Source organism: Rhinolophus sinicus, linkage group LG03 (genome assembly GCF_036562045.2).
Source record: "Rhinolophus sinicus isolate RSC01 linkage group LG03, ASM3656204v1, whole genome shotgun sequence".
Taxonomy (NCBI): Eukaryota; Metazoa; Chordata; class Mammalia; order Chiroptera; family Rhinolophidae; genus Rhinolophus; species Rhinolophus sinicus.
The window spans coordinates 33,713,010-33,727,293 of record NC_133753.1 but is presented as its reverse complement, the minus strand read 5'-3'; the positions used below and the strand labels follow the sequence as shown (position 1 = coordinate 33,727,293).

At 42.3% G+C, this 14,284-nt stretch overlaps 1 protein-coding gene across 1 annotated transcript in view; it reads left to right on the top strand.

Moving 5' to 3' along the window:
- The window catches only part of PRKCH (protein kinase C eta), a 214,752-nt gene extending 201,678 nt beyond the window's left edge, over positions 1 to 13,074 (top strand). Inside the window, exons 13-14 of the mRNA XM_019750783.2 lie at positions 10,210 to 10,353; positions 11,762 to 13,074. Coding sequence (XP_019606342.1) covers positions 10,210 to 10,353; positions 11,762 to 11,908 — 291 coding nt within the window. The 3' untranslated portion in view covers positions 11,909 to 13,074. The remainder of the gene's footprint in view (positions 1 to 10,209; positions 10,354 to 11,761) is intronic.
- Positions 13,075 to 14,284: the final 1,210 nt, after the last annotated feature.

Below are 14,284 nucleotides of genomic sequence, written 5' to 3'. Positions count from 1 at the left end.
CAAACACTGTCATGGGGAGAATCCAAAAGAAAGTCACTGTAAGATCCTTTAGCAAGAGGGATGGTTTCGTATGGACTTCCAGTCAAGATGGCAGAGTAGATAAATGCTGTGCTTACCTTCTCCCAATAACCACATCAAAGTTACAACTAAATTATAGAGCAACCATCACTGAAAATGACCTGAAGACTAACTGAACAGAATTCCTATAACTAAAGATATAAAGAAGAGGCCACAATGAGACTGGTGGGAGGGGCAGAACAGGCAAGTCCCACATCTCTGATATGGCGATTAGGATCAGGAGGTCTAGCTCAGCTGTGAAGGTACCCCAAAGAGCGAGGGGACCCAGTCCTACACTGGATGCCCCTGCCCAGGGCACCAGTGCCAGGAAGAGGAGTCCCCATAACACCTGGCTGGGAAAACCAGTGGGGATTGCATCTGAGTGAGACAGAGGGCTGCTAGAGTCCCAGGTGTCCCTCTTTAGGGGCCCATGCATGGACTCCAGTGCTGGGACAGCATATTGAAAGGGCCAGGGACATATGGGGAGGAATTAAATTGTCTGGCTGCTGGAGGGGCAGGGGTCAGGGCATTTGTCTCCAGGGATGGGAACACTGGCAGGTGCCATTGTTCCTTGGTTAAGCCCTCCCCCTACTCACCAGTGTTGGTGGGCACCAAATCTCTGCTCTCCTTAACCTGGCTAACACCTTTCATTCAGCCATTTCCCTAAGACCCCACCCACATGCCTGACCAGAGCCACTTCCCCAGGCTTTTCCAGAGAAGCAGTCAGCCTCGCACTTTGAGAGATTTTAGAAAAGGTCCACAAACCCCAAACGAGCCTCGGCGTGCCCTGTCCCTCTTTCTTAAAAAATAATAGAAAAGATCAATGAAACTAAGAGCTGGTTTTTTGAAGAAATAAACGATATTGATAAACTTTTAGCCAGACTCATTGAGAAAAAAGAGAGGGCTCAAATAAATAAAATCAGAAATGCAAGGGAAGAAGTGAATACTATGTACAATTATATCCCAACAAATTGAACAACCTGGAAGAAATGGATAAATTCCTAGAAACATACAATTTTCCAAGACTGAATCAAGAACAGAAAATCTGAACAGACCAATAACTACTAATGAAATTGCATCAGTAACCAAAAAAACTTTCAACAAGCAGAAGTCCTGGACCAGATGGCTTCACAAATGAATTTTACAAAACATTCAAAGAAGAATTAACATCTATTCTTCTCAAACTAGTCCAAAAAATTCAAAAGGATGGAAGGTTCTCAAGCACATTCTGTGAAGCCACCATTACTCTGATTCCACCACAAAGACACTACAAAAAATGAAAATTATAGGTCAATATCCTTGATGAACATAGATGCAAAAGTCCTCAACAAAATATTAGCCAACCAAATTCAGCAATACATTAAAAAAAAATCATACACCATGATTAAGTGGGATTTATTCCTGGGATGCAACTTTTGCTCAATATCCACAAATCAATTAACATACACCACATAAACAAAATGAAGAATGAAAATCATGTGACCATATCAATAGATGAAGAAAAAAGTATTTTAGAAAATCCACATCCATTTATGATAAAAACTCTAAGCAAAGTGGGAATAGAGGGAATATACCTCAACACAATAAAGGTCATAATGACAGACCCACAGCTAACATCACACCCAACAGTGAAAAGCTGAATTTTTTTTTTTTTCAATATCAGGAACAAGACAAGAATATCCACTTTCAATGCTTTTATTCAACATAATTTTGGAAGTCCTAGCCACAGCAATCAGACAAAAAATAAATAAATAAAAGGCATTGAATTGGAAAGGAAGAAGTAAAACTATCATTATTTGCAGGTGGCATGACACTATATACAAAGAACCCTAAAGGTTTCACCAAAAAAACTATTAGAACTAATAAATGAATTCAATAAAGTAGCAGGATACAAAATTAATATTCAGAAATCAATTACATTTTTATACACCAGTAACAATCAGAAAGAAATTAAAACAATCCCATTTACAATTGTATCAAAAATAAAATACTTAGGAATAAATTCAACCAAGAAGGTGAAAGACTAGAATACAGAAAACTGTAAGACATTGAAGAAAGCAATTAAAGATACAAATAAATGCAAGCATATACCATGTTCATGGATAAGAAGAATTAACATCACTAAAATGTCCATACTACCCAAAGCAATCTATAGATTCAGTGCAATCCCTATCAAAATACCAATGGCATTTTTTTCGGAACTAGAACAAATAAACCTAAAATTTACATGGAACCACAAAAGACCCTGAACAGACAAAGCAATCTTGAAAAAGAACAAAGTTGGAGTTATCACACTGCCTGATATCAAACTATACTACAAGACTATAGTAATCAAAACAGCATGGTACTGGCATAAAAACAGACACATAGATCAATGGAACAGACTAGAGAACCCAGAAAAAAACCCACACCTACATAGTCAATTAATATGACAAAGGAGGCAAGAATATACAATGGGATAAAGAAAGTCTATTCAATAAGTGGTGTTGGGAAAACTGGACAGATACATGCAAAAAAAATGAAACTAGAACACTTTCTTACACCATATACAAGAATAAACTCAAAGTGGATTAAAGACGTAAGTATAAGACCTGAAACTACTCATATAAAATTCCTAGAAGAAAACATAGGCAGTAAACTCCCTGACATCACTCTTAGCAGTATTTTTTGGATATGTCTCCCTGGGCAAGAAAAACAATTTAAAATAAATAAATGGTACTACATCAAACTAAAAAGTTTTCGCACAGTGAAGGAAACCATCAACAAAATGAAGAGACATTCTACTGAATGGGAGAAGATATTCTCCAATGATACAACTGATAAGGGGTTAACATCCAAAATATATAAAGAACTCATACAACACCAAAAAAAAAACTAACAATCTGATTTAACAATGAGCTGAGGAACTGAATAGACATTTCTCCCAAGAGGACATCCAGATGGCCAATAACGTATGAAAAGATGCTCAACATCAATAATCATCAGAGAAATACAAATTAAAACCATGATGAGCTATCACCTCACCTGTCAGAATGGCTATCATTAATAAATTAACAAATAAGTGTTGGCAAGGATGTGGAGAAAAGGGAACCCTCGTGCAGTGTTGGCGGGACTACAAATTGGTGCAGCCACTATGGAAAACAGCATGGAGGTTCCTCAAAAAATTAAAAATAGAACTACCTTATGACCCAGCAATTCCACTTCTGGGTGTTTATCCGAAGAAATTCAAAACACAATTTGAAAAGATATATGCACCCCTATGTTCTTTGCAGCGTTATTTACGATAACCAAGATATGGAAGCAACACAGGTGTCCATCGATAGTCGAATGCATAAAGAAGATGTGGTACATATATACAGTGAAATATTAGCATAAAAATGAATGAGATCTTGCCTTTTGTGACATATATGCATGGACCTAGAGAATATTATGCTAAGTGAAATGTCCATGAAAGACAAATACCATATGATTTCACCTGTATGTGGAATCTAAAGAACAAAAAAATGAACAAAACAAAGACTCTAGATACAGAGAACAAATTGATGGTTGCCAGATGGAAGGTGGGTCGGAGGGCTTGGTGAAAAAGAGATTAAGAAGTACAAACAGTACAAACAGTCATGGGGATGTAAAGTACAGCATGGGGAACATAGTCAGTAATACGGTAATAACCATATGGGGCCAGGTGGGTGCTGGACTTACTGAAGGGATGACTTCCTAAGGTATATAAATGTCTAACCACTATGCTGTACACCTGAAACTAATCAAGTATAGCAACTGTAATTGAAAATTTTTTAAAAATAAATAAAAACTGTACCATTCTTTTCCCACTCCTAAAGCCACCCCCTGCCCAAACCAGTCTGGACTTGGATCTCGTGTGTAGTGAGAACGGCAGTGTAATCTATTCCAACTCTCCTTCTCTTGGCTCCTTCGATGTTCCCTAGCAACACCTTTCTGTGTAACCTGTACTTGGGAAGATTACAGTTTGTTTCCTCAGAGCTATTAAAAAATATATTATGTATTTTCACCCTCCCGCCACTCCCAAGCCCTGCCCCACCCCCAAGTGGGCTGTAGTCAGCCTCATCTTAGGTTTAAATATCTGTCTCTGCCTTCTCCTATGGAAAAGTGACTTGTCAAAGCCCTGATGCTGCCTCATCAGCTAACTCACATGCCCACCCTGTCCCTCTTACCTCTACTCTGAGCTGTATGGTGCTGCTGGCACAGGTCATTCTGGGTCTGTGCCTCATCACCACAGCTGGCATAAAGGGGTGTGAAAGGAGAAGGTTGGTGAGTGGCCTTCTTAACTAGGTCAGATTATCTGTGACAGTGGCACAAGACAGACACAGGTGGCTGCAACATGCACACACAAGCATGCATCGTGTCAGCCCCATGCGGTACGCCCATGTTGAGGTTGGCTGTCACGGCCATAAACCATACTCTATTCTGTGTCCTGTGCCCTGTCTCTGCTCTGCTTCCCCAGGACTCCCTGTAGAGCCATACAATGCCTTCTTCCCATTTCAGAGCATCTCTCTGGAATATTGATGGGAATGTCCTTTGGCACAGTTTCCTTCCCTCCTGACTTGCCAGCATTAGCTGCTAACTCTCTCTGCTCTTTCATCTGAAATTGAATGAAAGGAGAAGGTCATTTTGTTGGCCCAACAGCCGAATCTAACTATTAGGTAGAAAATACAGTGTGTTCTCCCTGTTGGAAGAAAATCTTATTAGACTAATTGCTCTATTTATATAACTAGTCCTCTTTCTCTGAAATCAGACAGATTATGAAAAAGGAAAAAAATCCTTTTAGCCATTGCCTACATTTTAATGAGTGTCAAAGTACATTTGGATCCTGTATCTCAAGACACATTATTATACAAGGTTAGTTTAAACTCTATGTTGTGGAATATCCAACAACTCAAAACCAAAGCCTGTATAACAGAACCCACAAAACATGAGCATGCTGTACCCAACACTAGATTTATTGTACAAAGAAAAGTTCTCCATTGCACCCTTCGTCCTGCATTCAGTATCTCTCTTCTATCATTAAAGCAGATACAACTGCACATTAAAACCTAAGTATTATGTGTCTCATTTTAAGACTATCTTTAGAAATCTCTGCTGTCAGAAAAATTGTTTTCCAGAGACCATCACTTCCACCCCACTGTTGGATCTTGGGACTCTGAAAGCAGAAACAGACCTTGTTCTATCTTTCCTGGCTGCAAAGTGGAGGAGCAGGGAGAGCCAGAGTCAAGGCTTCCAGTCCATGCTCCTGCCTTTAGGTAGAACAGGATGGATCGACAAGTGGTTTAACAAGATGTTTACTGACAAGAAGAGGGCTTCTTTAGTGACAGGCATTGTACATTGATTAGCTCATTTACTTGCCATAGCAACCTTATGAAGTACAGAAAAGGTCTCCACTTTATAGTTGGGGAATCCGAGGCCCAGAGAAGTTAAGAAACTTGTACAAGGTCACACAACTCATCAGCAGTAGAACCTGGTATACAAACAGGTACTGAAACTGCAAAGCCTAACCAGTCAACTTCTGTCCTCCGTATCAAAGGAGCTCTTATATTTTTTACATGTATATTCCTGCTTTGCAGGAGGCTTCTCAGGGCATTCTTATATAAACCTGGCCTAAATCTCTTACATTTCACTGTAGAACTTCCTTCAGGAGGACGCATGGCTGACTACTTTCCGCTGTGGTCATACCTTCTCCATAGCCTTAAAAGAATTGTTAAGTTCCTCATACTCAGGGCTGGTGTGCCTCTGATTCCTTCAGTATCCTCTAGTTAAATTCCACTTTGACGAGGGCCACAGAAGGAAGGAGAATGCAAAACGAGTCCATACATTCTTAATCCCTCTCCTTCCCCTGCTTTCCAGTCAGCTTGAGACTTACATTTGGACTGGAATCGGGTTTTCCACCCTAGCCTCCTCACTCTTTGTAGCTATAAAGTGCTTTTATTGACCCTAGAAAACATTCTGCCTCCTTTAGTAAATGTGTCCAGAATCTTTCATGAAGTAACTTGATTTTCTTCCCTGGCTGACTTTCTCGTTTGGACTGCAGTCAGGAAGAAGGTCAGTTGAGGTGAGGCAAATTTTAAGAGTGACCTTAAACGTGGACAAATGATTGCTCAAACAACACTGTTGTTAACTTGTTTGCATGTGGGTTCCATTAGGGACATAAGCAAATAGAGGAAGTTTTCTGCAAAGGGATTATGCCGTTACCCTTCACAGCAGCAGGAGCACCGTGTGTCGGGAGAGTCCTGTGCCTGGCCTGAGGCAGCAGCCCCTCCTGCCCCCAGCCTTACACACCTCCACCAGTGTGTGCCATGAAAGAGTTCAGGCCTGGGACTAATGTGAAATGTTCCCTGAACTCCTCATCCCTGCATCTTTGGAGGGGGGTAGTCCTAGCAGGACTATCCCTCCTCCTCAGAATGGTCCCTGTCCTGGTTTCTGTTTCATGGTATTCATTCTCCTCTGGCTTCTTCATGAGCCCCTCCTGCTGCCACCCTGGATATCCTCTCACTCTGTGCCAGGGCTCAGGAGCCACACAGAGTCAGTGAGTGAAGCCAGCCAGGTGTGAGGCAATAGGGGGTGGTGGGGCCTGTGGCTGACCAGGGCTCATATGCCCCATCTAAACAGGGAGCCACTGCTCAACTCCAGGCCTTTTTTTTTCCAAGAAGAAATGTAGGTCTAATGTTGCAGAATATCCCATTTTCCAAGAGAAATTGGAAAACTTGACTTTTATGTGATGACACATTTCCTAGTTTTTAAATGTTTGGCAAGTAGTTAAAATTTTTAAAACACACTATATAGGCCAAATAAAATGTCTGAGGCCTGGGACTGGTCTCAGTTTTATACTCTCTCTCCCTCTCCACAATCTTGCCTGCCCTCCCACTTGTAGCTCTTGCTCTTTTACCAAATGTTGATGTCTCAGAGATAGATCTCTAACCCGGGCCTGCACCCCAGATTTACAGGACTGGTAATCTCCATGTGGATATCTGTGCACCTCACGTGAAAGGCTGAGCTCGTCAACCTCCCAGATCTGCACAGGTCTCAAGAAATGTTAGTGTTTTTGTTTCATTCCCCTGACAAAAATACTCTGCTGCTACTACTTCTCTTAATACTAATATTAATACTCCCCACAGTAATCTGTTACGCCTCTTTTGTGACCGATTTCCATTACCCAACACCACCACTCTGTCAGCCACCCAGCGCGGACGGACGGCCCCTGTGACCCTGTACTCCATCCTTGTCCCTTCACCCAGCTCCCGGCTGTGTGGATTGTGTTGGGTCTTCTTCCACAAGCCCTACAGGACTTGCTCCCAAGTTTTCCTTCCCACTAACCAGAAACTCTTCCAATTTCTGAACGTGGCATGTCTTCTCAGCTTCTATCTCAGCCTCCGTATTGTTCACCCACCACCAATCTCTGACCTCTCTGTTCAGGATTTACTCATCACACTATAAGAGTCATCTCCTAAATCACAGGGCAGCCCTCGTCTCTCACCTCTTCATACACTTTTGATGGATCCTACTGACTGGCCCCCCCCAGTTCCTCAACCATCCCTGCCTGCCAGCTGCCCCACGCTACATGCTCTTCCACCAACATCCCAGGTGCTTACCCGTGTCTGTGCCTTTGTGCATCTGTTAGACATGACTGTCTTCCTCCTTCATGCCTATGTTCATTCTATTCACCTGCCTCATCTCTTGTCCAATGCCATCCCTTCCATGAGCCATTGCGTTCTCCCCAGCAGCCCCCAATGCTCTTTGCCCAGTCCCTCTTTGAAGTTCCCACACAACTTTGCTATGTCTCGTCTCATTTCATCCAGCTGTGTGTTGCTTGCCTCTTGCCCCTTCTGTTGATCAGCTCCTTCGTGGGGAGACGCTGTCCTTAGCATCTCTGTCTCTACACAAGGCCTAGTGCACTGCCTTGCATACAGCAGACACCTGTAAACCTTTGTAAATTGAACTGAATTAAACTTTAAGTGGAAGATGGCTGTATCTAAAGGGCTCACAATATTAAAAGTCAAAACAAAAAAATGTTTTGTTATTCAAAAGGCTTTACCAGAACGTTAAGAGAAAGTATCAATCTAATGAAAGGGTTACGCTGCATTTTCAGGGATGCAGTTCTTAGAGGAGGAACAGCCATGGTTTGGTCTACTTTTCCTCAGGCAATGCCTTTCCACAGTGCCCCTTGGAAGTTTGGCTTCAGTGCCAGGGCAGGGAAGAATGGGCAAAGTCTCTCGGACACCAGCACTTCTGCCACCCTGACACTAAGAGGCATGCACTGTTTCTCTTGCCTAGAAGAACAAATTGTATCCACCTATTCACAGGCTATCCTCTGCTAGCATCATTGGCAGGCCTGAGAATTTCCCACAAGCCATCTGGGTCTATTCTGCCATCCTTATATCCTGAGTTTTTTACAGCAGTTTTTTTTAATTGGCTCTTAGAATAAACACAGCTGTGCCATCAGGGATTGCATCCCATTGACTTTCCTAAGGAGAGGATCTACTCACTTATTTTGTGTATGTATTTCCCCTTCCTTTCTGAGTGGCACAGGCTCATCCATGGAGAGTCCAGGAAGCATGAAGTCCTAGCTCTTCCAAGACTGAGTTATTCATGAGATACGTATTTCCTAAGTCTACGTTGACCTCTGTATGTGCCTGGAGTGATAACTGCTCTGATTGGACCTGTGGAGCTCTGAAAGTTCCTTTTACTTTCAGGTTCCACTTCCACTCCAGCACCACTTGTGGCCTACATTCCTTGTCACTAGGAAAGAGGAGAAGCCATTAAACCCCATCAGTGTCTTCATTTTTTGTTGTCTCCCCTTTGAAGCTTTCTTAGCATTTTATGAGGTCCATCGTGTCAGATTTGCTTAGGGACTTGCGCAGCCTCCTCCTTCCCCATGATAATTTTGATCTGAAGCAACACGGGAGGCTTTGCAGCTTTGCACACCTGCCATGCTGGGATGGCCACCTCTAACACTACCATTTTATGTCTGCACCTTCCACAAGATTTCATCTTTATTTACGCTGGACATTCCACTCCAAAGCCATTTCTATGAACACAGCATTACCTTTGTCCTTTGTGGCATAAATCAAACTTGGAAAGGGGTGCTCAGATGCTGTCATAAGTTGCCATAAATTTGTTTAAAGATAACTTGATTTAAATTTTAAAACAAAAACAAAACTGATTATCCAAGGCAATTTTCTTTGAAAAATTGGAAATTAAATTAGCTTAAGTGTCTTTGAAATCGAAAATCACATTCTGGCCATGAAAAGTGAATTATCCCGTACTAGTCCTTGGTCAGGACGTGGTCAGAACACCTTTATTGGCCATTTTGTGAAAGTAGATTTAGCCCAAAACATCTTGATAAAAGTTCAGCCCCAAGGAACTTTCCCAATTGATATAAATACAGAAGATTTACATACACACATTGCTTGAATGTATGGCAGTGCTTGTTTAAGTTTTTGGCCTATGTAGCAAGATTCTCAGCCATTAAACACTTCAAAATGGAAGGGCAGGGGAGAAGGGGGCATCCTGAAGAAAAACAACTTTTCACTTAAAACTGTGATGGCTTTGTTGCATAAAGAAAAGTGGCCGACTTTGTTTGTCCTAGAGCCAGAACACAGAACTTTAAGTTTTTCATCCTCGCGGCTTCTTCACATAGATCTTCAAAATAACGACTCTCACTCTTCTCTCTGTGGTTTTGTCAGAGAGCAGGAATCCTGGCCAGCTAGTCAGGTCTCTCAGAAAAATGGCACAGCTGTTCCCAAAAGTAGCCCCATTCATAAGATGTGGGCTGTCTACAACGGCAGAGTTGGAGAAAAGCACACTATTTTATAGAGTTTCTTTTCTTCAAAGAGGAAAGAAAAATACATGGTATTTACAGAAAAGAAAACTGGACCCTTCAGCTTTATTTCAGTGGCCACGTCTGAAATGGAAGTGGTGCAGGCCATAAATACACACGAGTAATTGCACCTTTAAGGGATAATTCATGTCGGCTGTGCTGCCCGTGGTGGAAAATTCAGCGAGTTAAGCAAGATCAGCCAGAAAGCCTCACACAGGCTCCTCTACCCGGGCTAATGCCAGTCATCTTGTGACATACTTGTTATATATGGTTGAAGGATTGACTGTCTTTCTCCCCCTCTGTCTCAGTTCATGACCAAGAACCCCACCAAGCGCTTGGGCAGCCTGACTCAGGGCGGTGAGCATGCCATCTTGAGACATCCTTTCTTTAAGGAAATAGACTGGGCGCAGCTGAACCATCGCCAACTAGAGCCACCTTTCAGACCCAGAATCGTAAGTGTCCAAGACCGTCACACTCGTAGAGTTTCCTTTTTCTTAAAATGTCATAGTGTTCTATCAAAGTCCGTTGAGTAACTGGATGATTCCCGATGGAATAACCAAACCAGGAATTCAGCCTGACAGTTGGCAGAGCAACCTCACCCCGGAGGAGGCTGGGCTCCTTGCTTCTGAGGCAACACCTTTCCATGTGCCCAGGTCTGGGAAGCCTGAAACTTTACAGGTTTCTCCAAAAGAGTTTGGCTAACTGAGAAATTTGTCATTCCTAAGCTAGTTTCCTTATGCTCCTTGTTAGGGCACCTGTCCCAAGTCCCCAAGGAAGTACAAGGGGTGTGAGATGATACTCACTTCAGTAAGTCTGGCTCCTTGGCGTGGAGAGCCTGGGTCTGTAACTGCTACTCCAGCACAAACCTCAGGCCAGAACAGGCCAAGTCCTTTTTGACTGAAGAAATACTGGGAGCACCAGGGTTGCCTCCCCAAGCTAGACAGCTGAGTGGGGTGACCTTCCTGAGGGTGGTCCAGCTCTTAGTCTGTAGGTCAAGAGATCCACCATGGGAAGGTAGAGACGCTGAGATAGCAGATCAAGAGTTAGGGGGACAAAGGGTGCTCCAAAGGTAGAGAGAGAGAGAGAGTATCATTGACTCAGGTGAGAGACGTGAGAGGTCTAACAGTAGTATAATAGAAATGACCTTTTCAGCAGCAGTTTATAAAGATGTCAAATACCAACAGTTCCAAACACACAACTAGCTTAATCTGTAAGAGCCTGCTAGGTTGGATACCAGGCACCCAGAGATGAAGCCACTGCCTTTAATGGGTATCCCCCCGCCAGCTCCTTTGGGGTAAGAGAAGGCTTTGCCATCTGGGCACAAGGAATCTGACCGGTGAGTAAAATGAGAGGCAGCTGTTCCCTAAACTCAGCATTTCCAAGAAATCTTTCAAGAGAAAACAGCTTCAATCACATACCTATTGTGATTTGTACCTATTGTGTACAAACAATAGGTGGGCAAGTGTGAATTTATTCAACCTCTGTTGACAAACACGAGCTTGTGTGCCTCTCAGTAAGGCCTGCTGAGAAGTAGCACCTTGGTGAGATGCAGAGTAAAAGGTGAGCGAGCTGGCTGGTTCAGGTGATCAAATTAATTCCTTAGCCTCCCAGCCTAAGGCTGGCCTTGTTCAGCAAGATTTTCATGGGGTTAGTGAATTGGTGGTTACCAAATGCCATAATAATACACAATGCAGTGGAATTACTATAAAATGCTGTTTAATCATAATTGTTATAACTGTAAATAATGCTGCTGCGTGAGTAGCAGAGAAGTTCTCTGAACTCGTTGGAATGAACTAAGTCCCATGGAAGATGAATAAGTCTCAGGTGCATAGAATCTGACCCTGGTTTCCTTTTTGACAGAAATCCCGAGAAGATGTCAGCAATTTTGACCCTGACTTCATAAAAGAAGAGCCAGTTTTAACGCCAATTGATGAGGGACATCTTCCTATGATTAACCAGGATGAGTTTAGAAACTTTTCCTTTGTGTCTCCAGAATTGCAACCTTAGCCTTATGGAGAACGAGACAGTATGAGAATCACAAGGGGCTACAGATTTTCCAGGAATTTCCTTTGTGGGAAACTCCCCAGCATCAGCCTTCGAACAAGAATGTTACCTTCAAGCAGCAGGTGGAGAACTCTGAAGGAGAGAACTTCAAGAGATCAACTACTTCAAGTCCTGAGGGAGCCATGGCACTGGAAGTAGTTGATACTGACATGAGATTTCATGAAGAAATATACTGTTCAACCTTTGAGTTTCCGTGGCTATTTTGAGCTTGGGATATTAACAGGAGCCAGAACAAGAGCAGGTGTGAAGAATAAACTAGATCCTAGACATTCTGAGCCAAACAGGCTTTCTACTTCAAGGGTCAAATCAAGGCTTTGTATGGACCTCTCTGTAAGCCAATGAGCCCCTAATACTGGCAGTCTGCAAGAACTCTTCTAAATGTTAGTGAAGAATCTAAAGATAAGGAAATGGACCACTTTCGAAATAGAATGATTTACTCTGAAGAAACGAAAAATGGTATGCAAAAAATTCATTACTTAAAGCCCAATCTTGAAAACAGATATGGGGCACCAAGACAACATTCCAGCTTATTCTCTTATCCTTACCTTAATAGATATTTATTGAATGCCTTGTAAGACGGTGCCACAGTACCCAGTAGTATAAATAGATTTGCATTCACCAAGCTTTCATTCTACAGTCCATTAATTTACCTGAATGGTGTTTGCATTCTGTGAAATGCCCCTCCACGTTGCATATGTCATACTTCTTTGTCTGCACTTAACTCTTTGTTCACAGAAGGCTCACTGCCCCAACAGAAACTGTCCCCACAATCAGGTGAGCTAGAGGTGCTTGCTGCCTGCTCTCTCTTGGAATCCTATCCTGGGGCAATGCGTCAGTATTGCCCTGGACTCCTCCATGAAGAATCGCTCGCCACTCACGTCAATGACAAGACATAGCTTATACGTTAGCAGTTTATTTAAATTATATTTTAAGAGATAAAGATGTGTGTTTCGTATGCATTTTAATAATTAGAAATTGCTCTGTACACGGGACATTTATCAAAGAAGGACCGTCTAATATGTACCCATATATGCAGTTGGACAATTTTATCTGGCTGGAAATAAATGCATTTTGTAGCAAAAGGAAATTTTTTTGTCTGGAAGGATTTGTCCCATCCCCTTTGCAGAGTAGATACCCTATTCAAATAATAGCTTTGAGTAGAATGGATAGAACTCTTGAGAGGAAAGTTTGGCATAACCGTCTGTATATCCCTTAAATGAATAATGCCTCTCCTACTGCCCAAAACTTCCATTCTGAATCAGGGTAAGGACTGGTAATCATTGCTACAGCAGACTAACGCTCAAACTTTCAGTGGCTAGACAGAATGTTCATTCCTCATTCACATAAAGTATAGTGCAAGTTCAGTGGCCCTCTTCCATCTTGTAGCTATGCCACCTGGAAAACATAGCTTCCAAGGTTGCCACAGCAAAGAAAAGAGATGGAGGAGGTGCTCACTGCCTAACTACTTCTCTGAGGAGGGACAGATATCAACTCACTCACATTTGATTGGCCAGAACATGACCTCCCTCTAACTACAAAAGGGGTGGGGAATTACAGAGCAGCAGGGGTGTCTGGCTAGTAGTAACAGTCTCTGCTCGTGGTTCCTTTTTGCATTCCAAGGGGAAAAAGACTTGGATGACTTACTAGAGTACCTAGGAACCCCCTCCTACATTTATTTAGCACTTAGCCTTTCATAGGCGCTTTCACTTATGTAATTTTACTAGATCTTCATAATATCCCTAGGAAGTAAGACAGGTAATTCTACCACTATTTCCAGGGGGAATACCATGGCACATTTTACAAATGAGAAGAAAAGAGAGGCTCAGAAAAGTTGTTATTGGTTGCCACAAGGTTGCAGACTTGGTAAGGCGTGAATCCAGTCTGAAGTTCTAATCCAATAAACTTCTATAGAAAGGGAGAGGTCATTCTGACTGTAGATCTTTTTGGCCTTCATAGCTAATTGCAGTTCAGGGTCTTCTGCTCTGTGAGGCTGATTACCATGTTTCCCCGAAAATAAGACCTGGCTGGGCCATCAGCTCTAATGTGTCTTTTGGAGCAAAATTTAATATATGACCCGGTCTTATTTTAATATAAGACCGAGTTTTATATAATATAATAATAAGACCGGATCTTATATTAATTTTTGCTCCAAAAGATGCATTAGAGCTTATGGTTCAGCTAGGTCTTATTTTCGGGGAAACATGGTAGCTACTTGATATGGTTTATCCCACACTGGTAAAGACCCATGAAGAAAAAAGCATGCCTCCTGTGTTTGCTTACAAAATCCATTATCACAGCCCTGCAAAGGAGCCACATTGT